Source organism: Eleutherodactylus coqui, chromosome 1 (assembly GCF_035609145.1).
Source record: "Eleutherodactylus coqui strain aEleCoq1 chromosome 1, aEleCoq1.hap1, whole genome shotgun sequence".
In the NCBI taxonomy this organism is placed as follows: domain Eukaryota; kingdom Metazoa; phylum Chordata; class Amphibia; order Anura; family Eleutherodactylidae; genus Eleutherodactylus; species Eleutherodactylus coqui.
Genome location: NC_089837.1, coordinates 163,080,591 through 163,094,168, shown reverse-complemented (window position 1 = coordinate 163,094,168; position 13,578 = coordinate 163,080,591). Strand labels below are relative to the sequence as shown.

The 13,578-nt window shown below is 42.2% G+C and overlaps 1 protein-coding gene across 2 annotated transcripts in view; it reads left to right on the top strand.

The window, feature by feature from the left end:
* The window catches only part of ARMC9 (armadillo repeat containing 9), a 137,206-nt gene that overhangs the window by 84,336 nt on the left and 39,292 nt on the right, over positions 1-13,578 (top strand). For both annotated transcript variants that reach the window (XM_066602818.1, XM_066602808.1), the window contains 2 exons: positions 2,510-2,544; positions 4,700-4,811. In XM_066602818.1, coding sequence (XP_066458915.1) covers positions 2,510-2,544; positions 4,700-4,811 — 147 coding nt within the window. The remainder of the gene's footprint in view (positions 1-2,509; positions 2,545-4,699; positions 4,812-13,578) is intronic.

The window sequence follows — 13,578 nt, the reverse complement described above, 5'->3', positions numbered from 1 at the left end:
CTGTGGCCTGCCTGGTCGCCAGTTTTATCGCCAATAAAACATGGGACTATTTGGGACACCAACTTCGACAGCTTAGGAGTTGGCCTGATCTAGAGGCTCAGTTACAGCAATTGTGGACCGATATGCTGCAGGATGCCATATGGACCCTGTGTGGCTTCATGCCCGCCCATATGACATCTTGGATCCAAGCTGAAGGTGGCCTAACTGGATACTAAATGATCCCTTCAGGTGTTCAGTTTTCCACCATAAATTATCCTTTTGCTGTGATACTGTATTTGATTTTGACAGCTACTTCTAGGTGTTTGATTTATTTTTTTACAATGAGCGTATCTTGTTGATGAGATCAGTTCTTAACTTATGCTCACTCATCTCCAATCCAAAGACGTGTAGTTTTGCAGTTGGTCCCCTATAATGGACACATTCTGGTCCTCTACACTTCCAAGGACTTCTCATTCTGCATTATACTATATGCACAGAGGGCAGTTAGGGTGCAGTAAAACTGCTGCAAAATCACACTGGCAAAACCACATGCATTTTTGCCAAGCTTTCGATGTTGTTTTGGTGCAGCTATGGTTAAAAAAAAAAAAAAAGACTGCGTCAAAAACCACAGCTAAACCGCTTGTGGTTTTTACTGCACCCCCAACCACGCCAAGTAAATGTAACATTACATTGGGATTGTTTCATACCAATTTGCTAGCCTGATCCACCCTAATGCTTTTGACTTCCCAGCAAACTGACCCTCTGTGACTACCTGACTTTTGGCCCCTGTGGAACTCCCTCTAGACCAACAAAAATAGAGCAAGTCCTGCTGGATGAATGATGCCTCTGATGCACAGACTTGACTATCTATTCTCTGTTGCTTATAATTCCTGTTTCTACCTAGCTGAAATAGTTATCCAACCTCACTATTCACTACCTCTAGTGATCAGCTATTGCCACGGCCCAACATCTTTATGTACAGAGCTGTATTGTTACTAAAAGCAGACAGCTCTGTACATTGCGCAGTGGCCTTGGTTGGTATTGCTGGCTGAGTTCCATTTACTTCAATGGGACTCAGCCTGTAATACCAACCTGAGCCACTGAACAGTGTAGGGAACTGACTGCTTCCGGAGAAACCAGAAATACCATTCCAGCAGAAAGACCCATATTTAATTTACCTGGTAATTATTGTTGTCTTTTGACAACAATCGAAAACAACCCACAAAAATAGCCAATAGTAACCATGTTGTTGCATGGCCTACTTGTCTGTGTATTTGTTGTGACTCAAGCAGAAAGCATATACAATATTTGTAACAAAACCACCCAGGGGTGTAACAGTTGCAGGTTAAGTGCTTTCAATGAGGATGTTGATCCAGCTTTTGGTCGAAACTAAAAGCACTGATAACAGCCTGACTTCTAGCTGTCTTAAACAGCAGAATAACATAGTAGTATCACACTGCTGTAGGCAGCAGGAAAAGGACATGGAAACGAGCTTCGGGTGATCTGACATCTACACTAGGAGTTCCGCTTTCCTCCTTCATGGAATCCCCATGGCTGAATGTCTCCGTCTTAGGACGGAAGTGAACAGCGCCAAACAGATCTCATTGACTATAATGGGGTCCATTCACTCTCCGCTCAGCTGCCCAGCTTTTCGCCAGAAGAAAAAGGGCTGCATGTATCATTTTCTCTTCTGGTATTTTGTGCCGAATCTGCAGCAGAACCTCCAACTGGAGGTTCCAACACAGATGTGAAACCAGCCTTGGGTGTTTATTTATTTTTTCTTTTCTTTTCTTGACATAATTGGTGCACTGTGACTGAAAGGAGGTACAAAGTGGGCACTATTACTGAATGGGAACAAAATAGGGGTACTAACTGAATGAGGCAGGATACAGGGTAGTATAACTAAATGCAGGTACTGTAACTGAAAGCAGATAGAAAGGGCATATTATTACTGAATGGAGTAAAAATTGGGGCACTATGAATGGGGGCACTATAAGTGAATGAGAACACAAAGGGCAGACTATTACTGAATAGTGGCGCTGTTACTGCCCGGTCACTATGGATAGACTACTACTGAATAGGATCACAAAGGGTATGCCATTGCTTGGGCATTGTGGGTGGAGTGTTTGTGTAGAGGTGGGAATGTACTGTAAAAGCGAGAAGACAAAATTATCTGTGCATTAAATTTGCGCAGAGACTAGTTCTGTCCGTACAACATTGTGGCACGCAGTATTTCTATTTGTTTTGTATATCATTGTTTACCCCCTAACCCACTGTTGTCTTACATTTACTAACCGCACGTTGATAACCTTTAATCACTACTGCATGGTGAGCCCATTGCTTATTTGGCTGGTCACCATAAACTCTACTTTTCCCTGTCCATCTCATCCATTTCTACCCAACCATTTTTAAATGTACTAACCTCAGTCATCAAGATGTACATATTACTATTATGTCTGAATGGTTTTTTGTTTTTTTTTGTGAAAAGTTATATTCAGCTCTCCTTTTTGTTTTCTGTTTTTATTTTCAGGCTTCTTCTATGCTGAGAGCATCCATTGCACCCATGTACGTTCTGGTACTGTAATGACCATGGCATTTACCTAAATTATAGCAGCCCTGTGAAATAACAGGAAGAAAAGGCAACCGGCTACTGTTAACAGTTTATCACACTAAGTATACACAGACCTGCTCACACCCTTGCGCTAGCACATTATTATACCTGTAGCACATTCCAGGCCCTGTTCACTGTTTGCACACCAAGAAATGTTAGAAAGCAAATATTATCAGAGCCATGCAAAAATCTTCTCCAGGTATGATAGATCTCCAAGGAAACCTTTTAACAATATTAGGGCTCCTACCCACTTACGTTTTTTTAACGTTGTGATATCGCTGCGTTTTTTTTTAACACGATTGTCAATGGGACTTTCTAATGTTAAAAACGCATCACACAAAAATCACAAAGCGCAAACTTGTGATGCGTCTTAAACATCGGAAAGTCCTATTGACAGTCGCGTTAAAAAAACGCAGCGATATTGCAGCATTAAAAAAACCAAAAGTAGGTAGGAGCCCTTATGCAGTAGTGCTGAACGTCACAGTCCTCTACAACATCGACAAAATGGGCAGAGAGTTGGCAAGCTGAAGAAGTCAAGCTGGCAATCACACAGATGATTTCCAGCTTGACTTCTTCCCATACTGCAACTTGGTGCCATCTGTTCCTTTGGTTAATGACTCAACTTTACCCAGGTTCCCCATGATGTAAAAAAATGTGATTCTTCAGACCACCACTGTCTTCAATTGTTCCATGTTGTAATTCTGGTACTTATATGCCCATAGTAAGCACGTTTGTTAGTGGACAAAGGCACTCTGACCGGTCTACAAAAAGCTGCGATGCACCATATGTTGTGACACCTTTTCAGCAATTTGAGCTACAGTTGCTCTTCTGTGGGATCTTCTGCGCCCGACCCCTGTGTATTTTGGCACTGATAATGTGTGTCCCAAATAATCAACTATTGATGACCTATGCGCAGCGGGAGCTGGCTGTGGCTGACAGTTGGTCTCTCTGCTGACGTAGGAATGCCAATCCCTGCTGGTAAACCCTTACACGCAATGATCAATGTTGATCGTGGCATGTAAATGGTTAACAGAGGGAAGGCGCTTCCTGTGTGACGTCATCGGCCCTCTGCAATGTAATTGTTGAGATTTGATGAGTTGCCATAGCAACTGAATGTCAGTCAATGATGTCCAGGTCTGCCATGGTATAGGATCACTATGATAAGCAATAATGCATTGCAGTACTTCTGTACTGCATTGTATTATCACAGTGATTTAAAGCATTGCAGGTTCAAGTCATCTACAGGGACATAAAAAACATTTTAATGTTTTATGAATAAAAAAACAAGTTTGTTATTGTTACATCTGTAACGACACAATAATTTAACAAACTTTTTATCCTGCACGACAAACCCTAAAAAAACAAAACAAAGCCAGAATGCTTTTTTGTTCATTTCACCTCCCCAAAAAATGCAATGTAAGTGATCAAAAAAGCCATATATCCCCCACAATACTGTAATAAGAACTACAGAGGTCATTACACAAAAAAAGAAGCCAACACACAGCTCAATTGAACTTTGAATTCCATAAAAAAAGCTTTATTGTGCAAAAGTGAAAAAACAAAAAATGGTATTTGCTATTGGTATTTGTTGTAATTTTACCAACTTCAAAAGTTATGCAATACATAATATATACCCCAAAATGGTATTAATAAAAACTACCATGCAAAAACAAGCCCTCATACGGCCATGTCAACAGAAAAAAAAAAAAAAAAAGTTATGGCTTTTGAAAAATAGAGATAAAAATCCCTAAAAAAATAGTTGCGTCCTTGGGTACAAAATAGGCCATACAACTAGGAGATTAATCAGTATAATTAATTTCACCTGTCAGTGGTTTAGTGTTATGGCTGATCATGGCATTTACTGAATTTGTAATCGGGATTGGGGAAGGCTGGAATCTGTTTTCTGTTTTGTTTTTTTTTGTTTTTTTTTTTTAATGATCCGCTAATAATTTCCTAATATAGATGAATCATAATGTCTGAACAAAATGGTATTAATAACACTGAAGAGATATGAAAGTAAATACATAAACTGGGCTACTACCGTCAGTATTCTATTATTTAGGCTATTTCAGCTTAATTGAAGTACTCCACCTTCACACTGTTTTATAGGAAGCCTCAAGAGGTGCCCTTATTGCCCTCTCTCGAATATGAGAAGCTGAAGAAAGACTTGGTATATGGAAGTGATCGATTAAAAACCTTGTTGTTGCAAGCTTTACGATGGGTATGTAGCATTACCTCCATATAGGACTTGTGCATAAAAAGTGTAATCCTGTTTTGTGTGTAAGTGGGTTCAAGTACCAACCAAAGTAGGTCTTCGAATTAGCTAACTCTGCAATCAATAACTGTTGTAAGAGATGTACCAGAATCGGCTAGCTTACACCCCATGGCCATGAGTGTGTGGCCAACGTAAGAGCGTATGAGCTGTGATCTCAAGTATTCATATCTGCGCATAGTCACATACTTGAAAAAATGTTTTTCTTGTTTAATGCATAATGATGGGGTTATGAAGAATTAGAAAAACATGGCTGCTTGCTTCCAAGTACAATGTCACACCTGTCCACAGCTTGTGTGTGAGATATTTCAACTCGGCCCTATTCATTCACATGGAACTGAGCTTGCAGTACCAGAGACATGCCATGGACAGTTGTAGCCTTGTCTTTGGAAGAAAGCAGCCATGCTTTTCCTATCCAATCCTGCACAATCCCTTTAGTGGCCGTTTTGACTGGTAGGTCCACTTTAAAGAAACCTGAAGAGTGCCTTACTGCTAAATGGTCTTAAAAGGGATCTGTCAGCAGCTTTATGCTGACCTCTCTTAAGGCAATATGAGATTGTGACAGCCACACTGATTACAGCTTTATGTCTGTATGTATTTCTGAAGTAATTTGCCTGAAACCTACATTTTGTCAGTAGCAGCACACACATAGATGACTACAGCAAATAGTCTTAGATATTGATGAGCTGCAGGTATTGGCCCTACCCTGCAGCCACTCATTGTCAGCTGTCTGTCTATTACTGTGCATAGAGCGCCAGCTGTCAATCAGTGTTTGAACGGTGAGGTTGGTGAGGCTAGCCTGCAGCTCACAAATGACTAGGAATACTTCCTGTAGTGCTCTGTGTGCCGCTGCTGATAAAATGTACGTTTCTGACACAGATGCATAAAAGAAAGATATATCATTGTAATCAGTGTACCTGTCACTACCTTATGCTGCACTTATAGAGGATAGTATAAAGGTGTGACAGATTCCTTTTAATTTCCCTAATAAAAACACAGCTATTTTCTTACTAAATGCCTGTCTGCAATCCCAAAATTAGACGGGACGAAGGTATAAACAGCCGGCTGCATGTGTGAAGGAAAATTTTTCCCACTTTTCCCTGTGTCAAGAGTATGTAAATTAGGTTTAAAAAAATTGCATGCAAGTATGAATAAAATAACTAATAAAACATGCCTCAAACTTTTAGGTTTGGTCCCAATTTATGACCGTGATTAAAGGAAACCTAAGGGTGCCTATACACCTTCAATTTTCTTGACTCCCCTATACAAATGAATGCTCAATTCAGCCAAGGATTATCACCAAAAGGACCACTAAACTTAAAATATAACTTTTATTAATACAAATCAAAAATGGCGTGTCCACAAAGAATATTAAAATAGAAGTTGAGGTAATCCGTCAGATATGATAGACTCCTTAATTATTCTCAACTATTCTTTGATAATGTATATATCTAAATGTATTAATGTTCTAGCACTATTGGACCTATAAGCCACAACTGAAAGGCAAACTGCTGGCAATCTCTGATTTCATATACCGCAGTTGTATTTTAAGTGCTCAGACTACTAGTATAATAGATTCTCGGCTACATCATTAATATGCGTCAGTAATTATTCTTCCTTTATCAGGGAGCAGATAAAATAATGATTCATCCTTAATTGTTAGCGGTCACATAAACAAAGTGATGGCGACTATTATGTTAGAGGGAGTAGTAGATCAATTTCAACGTGATCAGAATGGTTTTAGTTTTTATACTCTGATCACTGATAGACAAGATTTCCACCTTATTCTTAGTCCACTTCAACAATGCTCACTTCTCTTTTGTTGATCAGAGATTAAGGTTGTTCATCATACGCATATTACTAAATATTTAATTTATAATGCCGACCCTACTTGGTGTATCAGCATGATTAGAGCAAGTGGCCAGTAGTTTATGTGCTTATAACATTAGCATGATCTGCAGCCCGATGATACTTTATTCAGATAGATGCATCACAGAAGGGGAAATAAAAAATTAAAAACAATCACAGAAAATGGCCGTTACTTACTGACTGAGGAGTGCATATAGATGCATCCTCCTCTCACCATGCAGGTAGCTGACTACCAAATGGAGGAGCCAATAACACCTGTGCAGGACACTGATTAGACAGCCACTCACACTGCCTCTTGATAATGAGGGGGGGTGGATGCTTGGTGTTCACTCCCACACATAGTGGATACAGGGTGCCAGACCATTCTGATATATGTAGTTCACCATGCAGACCAGCAACCTATTAATGACGCCATGATAATTCGGTGGGTTGCCCTGCATTTCCTTCAGTGAACCACATTAGTACTGCCACCCTGGGCTCCCCCTGGAGTCTTAATGCCACACTGCATGTGAATGATAGATAATAAATGCAAGGCATTGGTTGGATGTTGGCCAAGATACATGAGCCCACTAACCACTTCACGGTTCCTTGCGTTGTAGTGGGTCCCTACACTAATATAAATACATCACAGAAGGGGAAATATAGAGAATTAAAAACAATCACAGAAAATGGCCGTTACTTACTGAGTAAGGAGTGCATATAGATGCATCCTCCTCTCACCATGCAGGTAGCTGACTACCAAATGGAGGAGCCAATAACACCCGTGCAGGACACCGATAAAACACCCACTCACACTGCCTCTTGATAATGAGGGGGGTGGCTGCTTGGTGTACACTCCCACACATAGTGGGAAACAGATACTTAAGCCCATACCTAGAGTATTCCTACCATCTCTGTCCATTTGCTATCAAGCAGCCGAACGGGCCTCTATAAATATACCATCCTGATGATACAACCTTTTTGAAAAATGGGTTGTTGAAATGCGTTGATGGGGAAAAGGGGAACTTTGACAAACTAAGTTTAACCCCTTACTACATAGTGGCTTGTTATAATAAGCTATCATTTAACAACAGGCTATTCAGGACAGAGGTCTATCTGAATAAAGTATCATCGGGCTGCAGATCATGCTAATGTTATAAGCACATAAACTACTGGCCACTTGCTCTAATCATGCTGATAAACCAAGTAGGGTCGGCATTATAAATTAAATATTTAGTAATATGCGTATGATGAACAACCTTAATCTCTGATCATCAAGAGATCTGAACTTCAACAAAAGAGAAGTGAGCATTGTTGAAGTGGACTAAGAATAAGGTGGAAATCTTGTCTATCAGTGATCAGAGTATAAAAACTAAAATCATTCTGATCACATTGAAATTGATCTACTACTCCCTCTAACATAATAGTCGCCATCACTTTGTTTATGTGACCTCTAACAATTAAGGATGAATCATTCTTTTATCTTCTCCCTGATAAAGGAAGAATGATAATTACTGACGCATATTAACCCCTTAGTGACCAAGCCTGTTTGCGCCTTAATGACCAGGCCAAATTTTGCAAATCTGACACGTGTCACTTTAGCATGGAAAAACACCAGAAAGGTTTTGCATATCCAAGCGATTCTGACATTGTTTTTTCGCCACATGTTGTACTTCATTTAGGTGGGGAAAAAAAGACCGATAGAATTTGTGTTTATTTATAAAAAGCGCCAAAATTGGGGAAATTTTGAAAAAATCGTCATTTTTTTCACATTTCCAACTGCAATATCTCAAATATGTGCAAACATAATATAGAAATTTTTGCTAAGATTTATATTTCCACCCGTTTACTTTATTTTGGGCGCACATTGGAAAAACTTTCGTTTTTTTTTTAACCATTTAGGAGACGTACAAATGTAACATTACTTTTCAGCATTTTGAGGAACACTTTGTTTTCCTACACCAATCCAAGATTGGAAAGGCTCATAGGAGTCAAAATGATAGATACCCCCACAAGTGACCCCATTTTAAAAACTACACCCTTTAACGTATTCACTGAGGGGTGTCATGAGTATTTTAACCCCACATTTTTTTTTCAGGAGTCAATGTAATTTAGAAGAGAAAAACTAAGATTTCATATTTTTGCAAATATGTCATTTTAAAGACAGGACTTTTTTCTATAGTACACATGAAAATTAGGATTTGCACCCCAGAATGGATACCCCTGTTTGTCCCGTGCTCAGAAACATACCCATTGTGGCCCTAATCTTACGTCTGGATGCACAATGGGGCCCAAAATGAAAGGAGCAACCGGTGGCTTTCGGAACAGAAATTTTGCTTGAAGGAGATTTAGGCCCTATTGCACACTTGTAGAGCCATTGAGTGACTAAAACGATGGAGAACGCCCACAAGTGACCCCATTTTGAAAAGTAGACCCCTTAACGAATATATCTAGGGGTACGATGACTTTTTTGACTTCACAGTTTTTGAATGAATCTAAGCCAAGCCGAAGGAAAAAAATTACGATTTTCATTTTTTTGGTAATTCTGTCATTTTAAAAGCAGTTTTTTTGTACAGCACATATATGAATGAAGACTTGCACCCCAAAATGGATACCCCTGTTTCTCCCGTGCTCAGAAACATACCCATTGTGGCCCTAATCGTATGTCTGGTTGCACAATGGGGCCCAAAATGAAAGGAGCAACCGGTGGCTTTCGGAACAGAAATTTTGCTTGAAGGAGATTTAGTCCCCGTTGCCCACTTGTAGAGCCATTGAGTGACCAAAACGATGGAGAACCCCCACAAGTGACCCCATTTTGAAAAGTAGACCCCCTAACGAATTTATCTAGGGGTATGATGACTTTTTTGACTTCACAGTTTTTGAATGAATCTAAGCCAAGCAGAAGGAAAAAATTATGATTTTCATTTTTTTGGCAATTGTGTCAATTTAAAAACAGTTTTTTTGGACAGTTTACATAGGAATGAAGACGTTCACCCCAAAATGGATACCCCCGTTTGTCCCGTGTTCAGAAACATACCCATTGTGGCCCTAATCTACTTAAAGGAAACATAGCTAGGTCTATAATGGAAGGAGCACCCATTGGATTTCAGGGTACAACGGAATAAATTCCAGTCCCCATTGCCCACTTGTAGAGCCATTGAGCGGCCAAAACGATAGAGAACCCCCACAAATGACCCCATTTTGAAAACTAGACCCCTTAACAAATTCATCTAGGGGTGTACTGCATATTTTGACCCCAAAGTATTTGAATGAATCTAAGCAAAGCAAAAGGAAAAAATTACGATTTTCATTTGTTTGGCAATTTTGTCAATTTAAAAACATTTTTTTTTGTCCGGTGTACATAGGAATGAAGACTTTCACCCCAAAATGGATACCCCCATTTGTCCCGTGTTCAGAAACATACCCATTGTGGCCCTAATCTACTTACAGGACACATGGCTAGGCCCATAATGGAGGGAATGCCCGCTGGATTTCAGGGCAGAACTGAATAAATTCCAGGTCCCATTGCCCACTTATACAGAAAAAAAATTGGCTTCCTAAAAATAATCCCCCCCCGCCATCCCCATTTTTTTGGCATTCCCTAAATATTAGATATAGGTAGTAATATAAACTGCGTTTTATGTCCGAAGACAGGGGTAATTACGGAGGCTGCTTGGGATAGGCACATGGGACAAGAAAACCGGGTATCCCCCCCTCCTCTCATGTATTTTGGGGGGTATTTTGTAACCTCAGCGGCGGGTATGGGGTGTAAAAAGTGGCGCTCTGTGAGGCTTTGTAATTTTGCTGCGGTGTGGCGGTCTCACAGAGAAGGCGCTCAACAAGCTGCTCCTGGAACTGCAGGAAGGCGAGCGTTCCCGGGGCTTCTTGTAAATTACGGATTACAGGTAGCGGTCTGAATAACGCCGCGCTCACGTAGCCGTAGGCGGAATCTGCTTGCGGAGGCCCGCAACGGATTCCAGCTGTGAGCCTGGCTGTGACCCTGCGTACGGCCGCGAAATGTACTGCGCATAACAGCCTACTCACACCAGTGTTTTTTTGTTCATATTTCCCGTGCCGTCGCTTAGAGATGACCCGGGTACCCGCAGCCCGTTCACAATGTGTTTGCACATTGGCTGCGGGTATATCTGCGGTCATAGAGCACAATGGGCTCTACGTCGCAGATATTCGCGGTAAAATATAGCATGCTGTGTTCTGTTTCTGCGAGTGGATTACGTAATTCTGACCCACTAATTGGGGGGAATTGTGTAATCCAATGCATGCGATTGATCCGTGGATTACCGCTGATCAAGCGCATGCAAAACCTGTAATTCCTCTCCGGTCATGCGTGATTGGCCTAATGTTAGTTCGCTACTTTATCACGTGATCGGGGACCGCTCAACGAGGCCGCCGGTCACTGCTCCAAGCACTCAGCGACCGTTGGTCGCTGGGAGCAAGGAGATTTAAAATTTCCTGGGCTCCCCGGCTTCTGCGAATGTGTCCGGCATTTTGCCGGCGGGCACATACCCAGTAGCTGGCAGGATCCATGGAGGATAATCGCATCTGGATTCAAATGCGGAAGCCTCCGCGAAGATGTTTCATCTCCCCCCACCGATCGCATCGGTGAGGGGAGATGAAACTGCCACTTTTTAAAGAACTTTTACGTGATCGCCATTATGCATTGGATAACGGCGATCACGTGACCAGTAACCACATACCGCGGCTCCCCGTGACATCTCCAGGCTCTTGGCTACATTTGGTAGCCAGCAGCAGGGAGATTTTAAATTTCTTGGGCAATCTTTCACTTTTGCGCATGCGTCCGCCATCATACTGACGGGCGCATGCGCAGAAGCTGGGGTAAGGTCCGCGGATGAAGATCCCATCAGGGACAAAATCCAGGACCTTGGGTACGTAATTTCATCCCCCCTTACGGATACGATCCGTAAGGGGAGATGAAACTTTAACTTTTTAAACTTTTTTTTTACTTTTAACAATTTTTTTTTTTTTTTTACTTTTTAACTTTATATGATCACCGTTATCTGATGGATAACTGTGATCATATGACTGGAAACCGCATACAGCGGTCCCCAGTCATATCTCCCTGCACTCTGCTATCTGTGACAGCCGGATGCAGGGAGATTTTGAATTTGCCGGGCTCGCCGGCTTCTGCGCATGCGCGCCACATCGGCACATCGCAGAAGCCAGCGGGGGGTCCCGACACTGGCCGGAGGACATCGGCGGACCTGAGGTGAATATTTTTCACTTTTCCGCGATCGCCGTTATCCATTGGAAAACGACGATCGCGGTAGCGGGGACCGCTCACCGCAGTCCCCGCTGACATCTCCTGCCTCCCGGCTACCTACAGGAGCCGGGAGCCAGGAGATTTTAAGTCTCCCGCGCCGCCGGGCCTTCTGCGCATGCGGCTGACGTAATGCTGCCTGGCGCGCATGTGCAGAAGGACGGCTACGGGGCCCGAAGCATCGGGACAGCGGGGAGCCGTGCCGCGGACCTCGGTGAGTAATTTCAGCTGCTCCGATGGATCCGATCCATCGGAGCAGCTGAATCTTTAACTTTTATTGCAGTTTTATTTACTTTTTGCGATCGGCGCTATCGATTGGATAGCGCCGATCGCAATGCCAGGGGGTGGGTCCGAACAGCCCAGGATGACAGCTCCATGCTGTCAGCTACCTGCGGACACCGACAGCATGGAGCTGTCACGTCCACAGCCCGAGGGGCTTTATTCTCTGCAGGACACATGTTTTTACGTCCTCAGAGAATAAAGCCCACTTCGGGAGGACGTAAAAACACTATGGGCTGGTCGTTAAGGGGTTAATGATCTAGCCGAGAATCTACTTTACTAGTAGTCTGAGCACTTAAAATACAACTGCGGTATATGAAATCAGAGATTGCCAGCAGTTTGCCTTTCAGTTGTGGCTTATAGGTACAATAGTGCTAGAACATTAATACATTTAGATATATAAATCAGCAAAAAATAGTAGAGAATAATTAAGGAGTCTATCATTTAAGATTATCGGACGGATTACCTCAATTTATATTTTAATATTCTTTGTGGACACGCCATTTTTAATTTGTATTAATAAAAGTTATATTTTAAGTTTAGTGGTCTTTTTGGTAATAATCCTTTTCATAGATAAAGGACTTTACTGCCACGGTGATAGTCTCAATTCAGCCAAGCATTCATGTGTTTTCAAAGGCCAGAAGGAGGTAAGCTGGTGCCAGACACCTCTGGTAGCGGCTTATCTCCTGAGAAAACAAAAGGATCAGGCATTGAATTTTAGTGTGCCTGAGACTTCTTTTTCCTGTCATCATTTGTGAGGCCTTAGTCACACGGGCGTTTTTTCCCGCGATTTGCAGATCGCATGACGGATGCGCATTCGCAAATCGCGTGACCGGGGCCGAAAAATCACCCGAAAAAACTGCTCCTAGCCGCGTTTAAATAAAATGGGCCGGATCTGTCCAGCGCATTGAATTCAATGGAGCCGGTAATACAGCCGGCTCCATTGAAAGCAATGGGCTGCGGGCGATCTCACGATGAATTTTCGGGAAGGGCTTAAAAACATAAGCCCTTCCCGGAAATTCATCCAGAAATGTGTAAAAACAAAAAATATATATACTCACCTGGTCCCGGCAGACGGAGTTCAGCGCGGCCGGCCGGCAGTTCTCCTGAACTGCTCTGAGTAGTATTCAGCAGCCAGGGATTTAAAATCCTCGCCTGCTGAATGAGCTGCCTCTGATTTGGTCACAGCCTCACCAATCAGAGGCAGCTCTCACTTACCCATTCATGAATGGGTGAGTGAGTGCTGCCCCTGATTGGCTCAGCACAGGGACCAATCAGGGGCAGCTCTCAGCT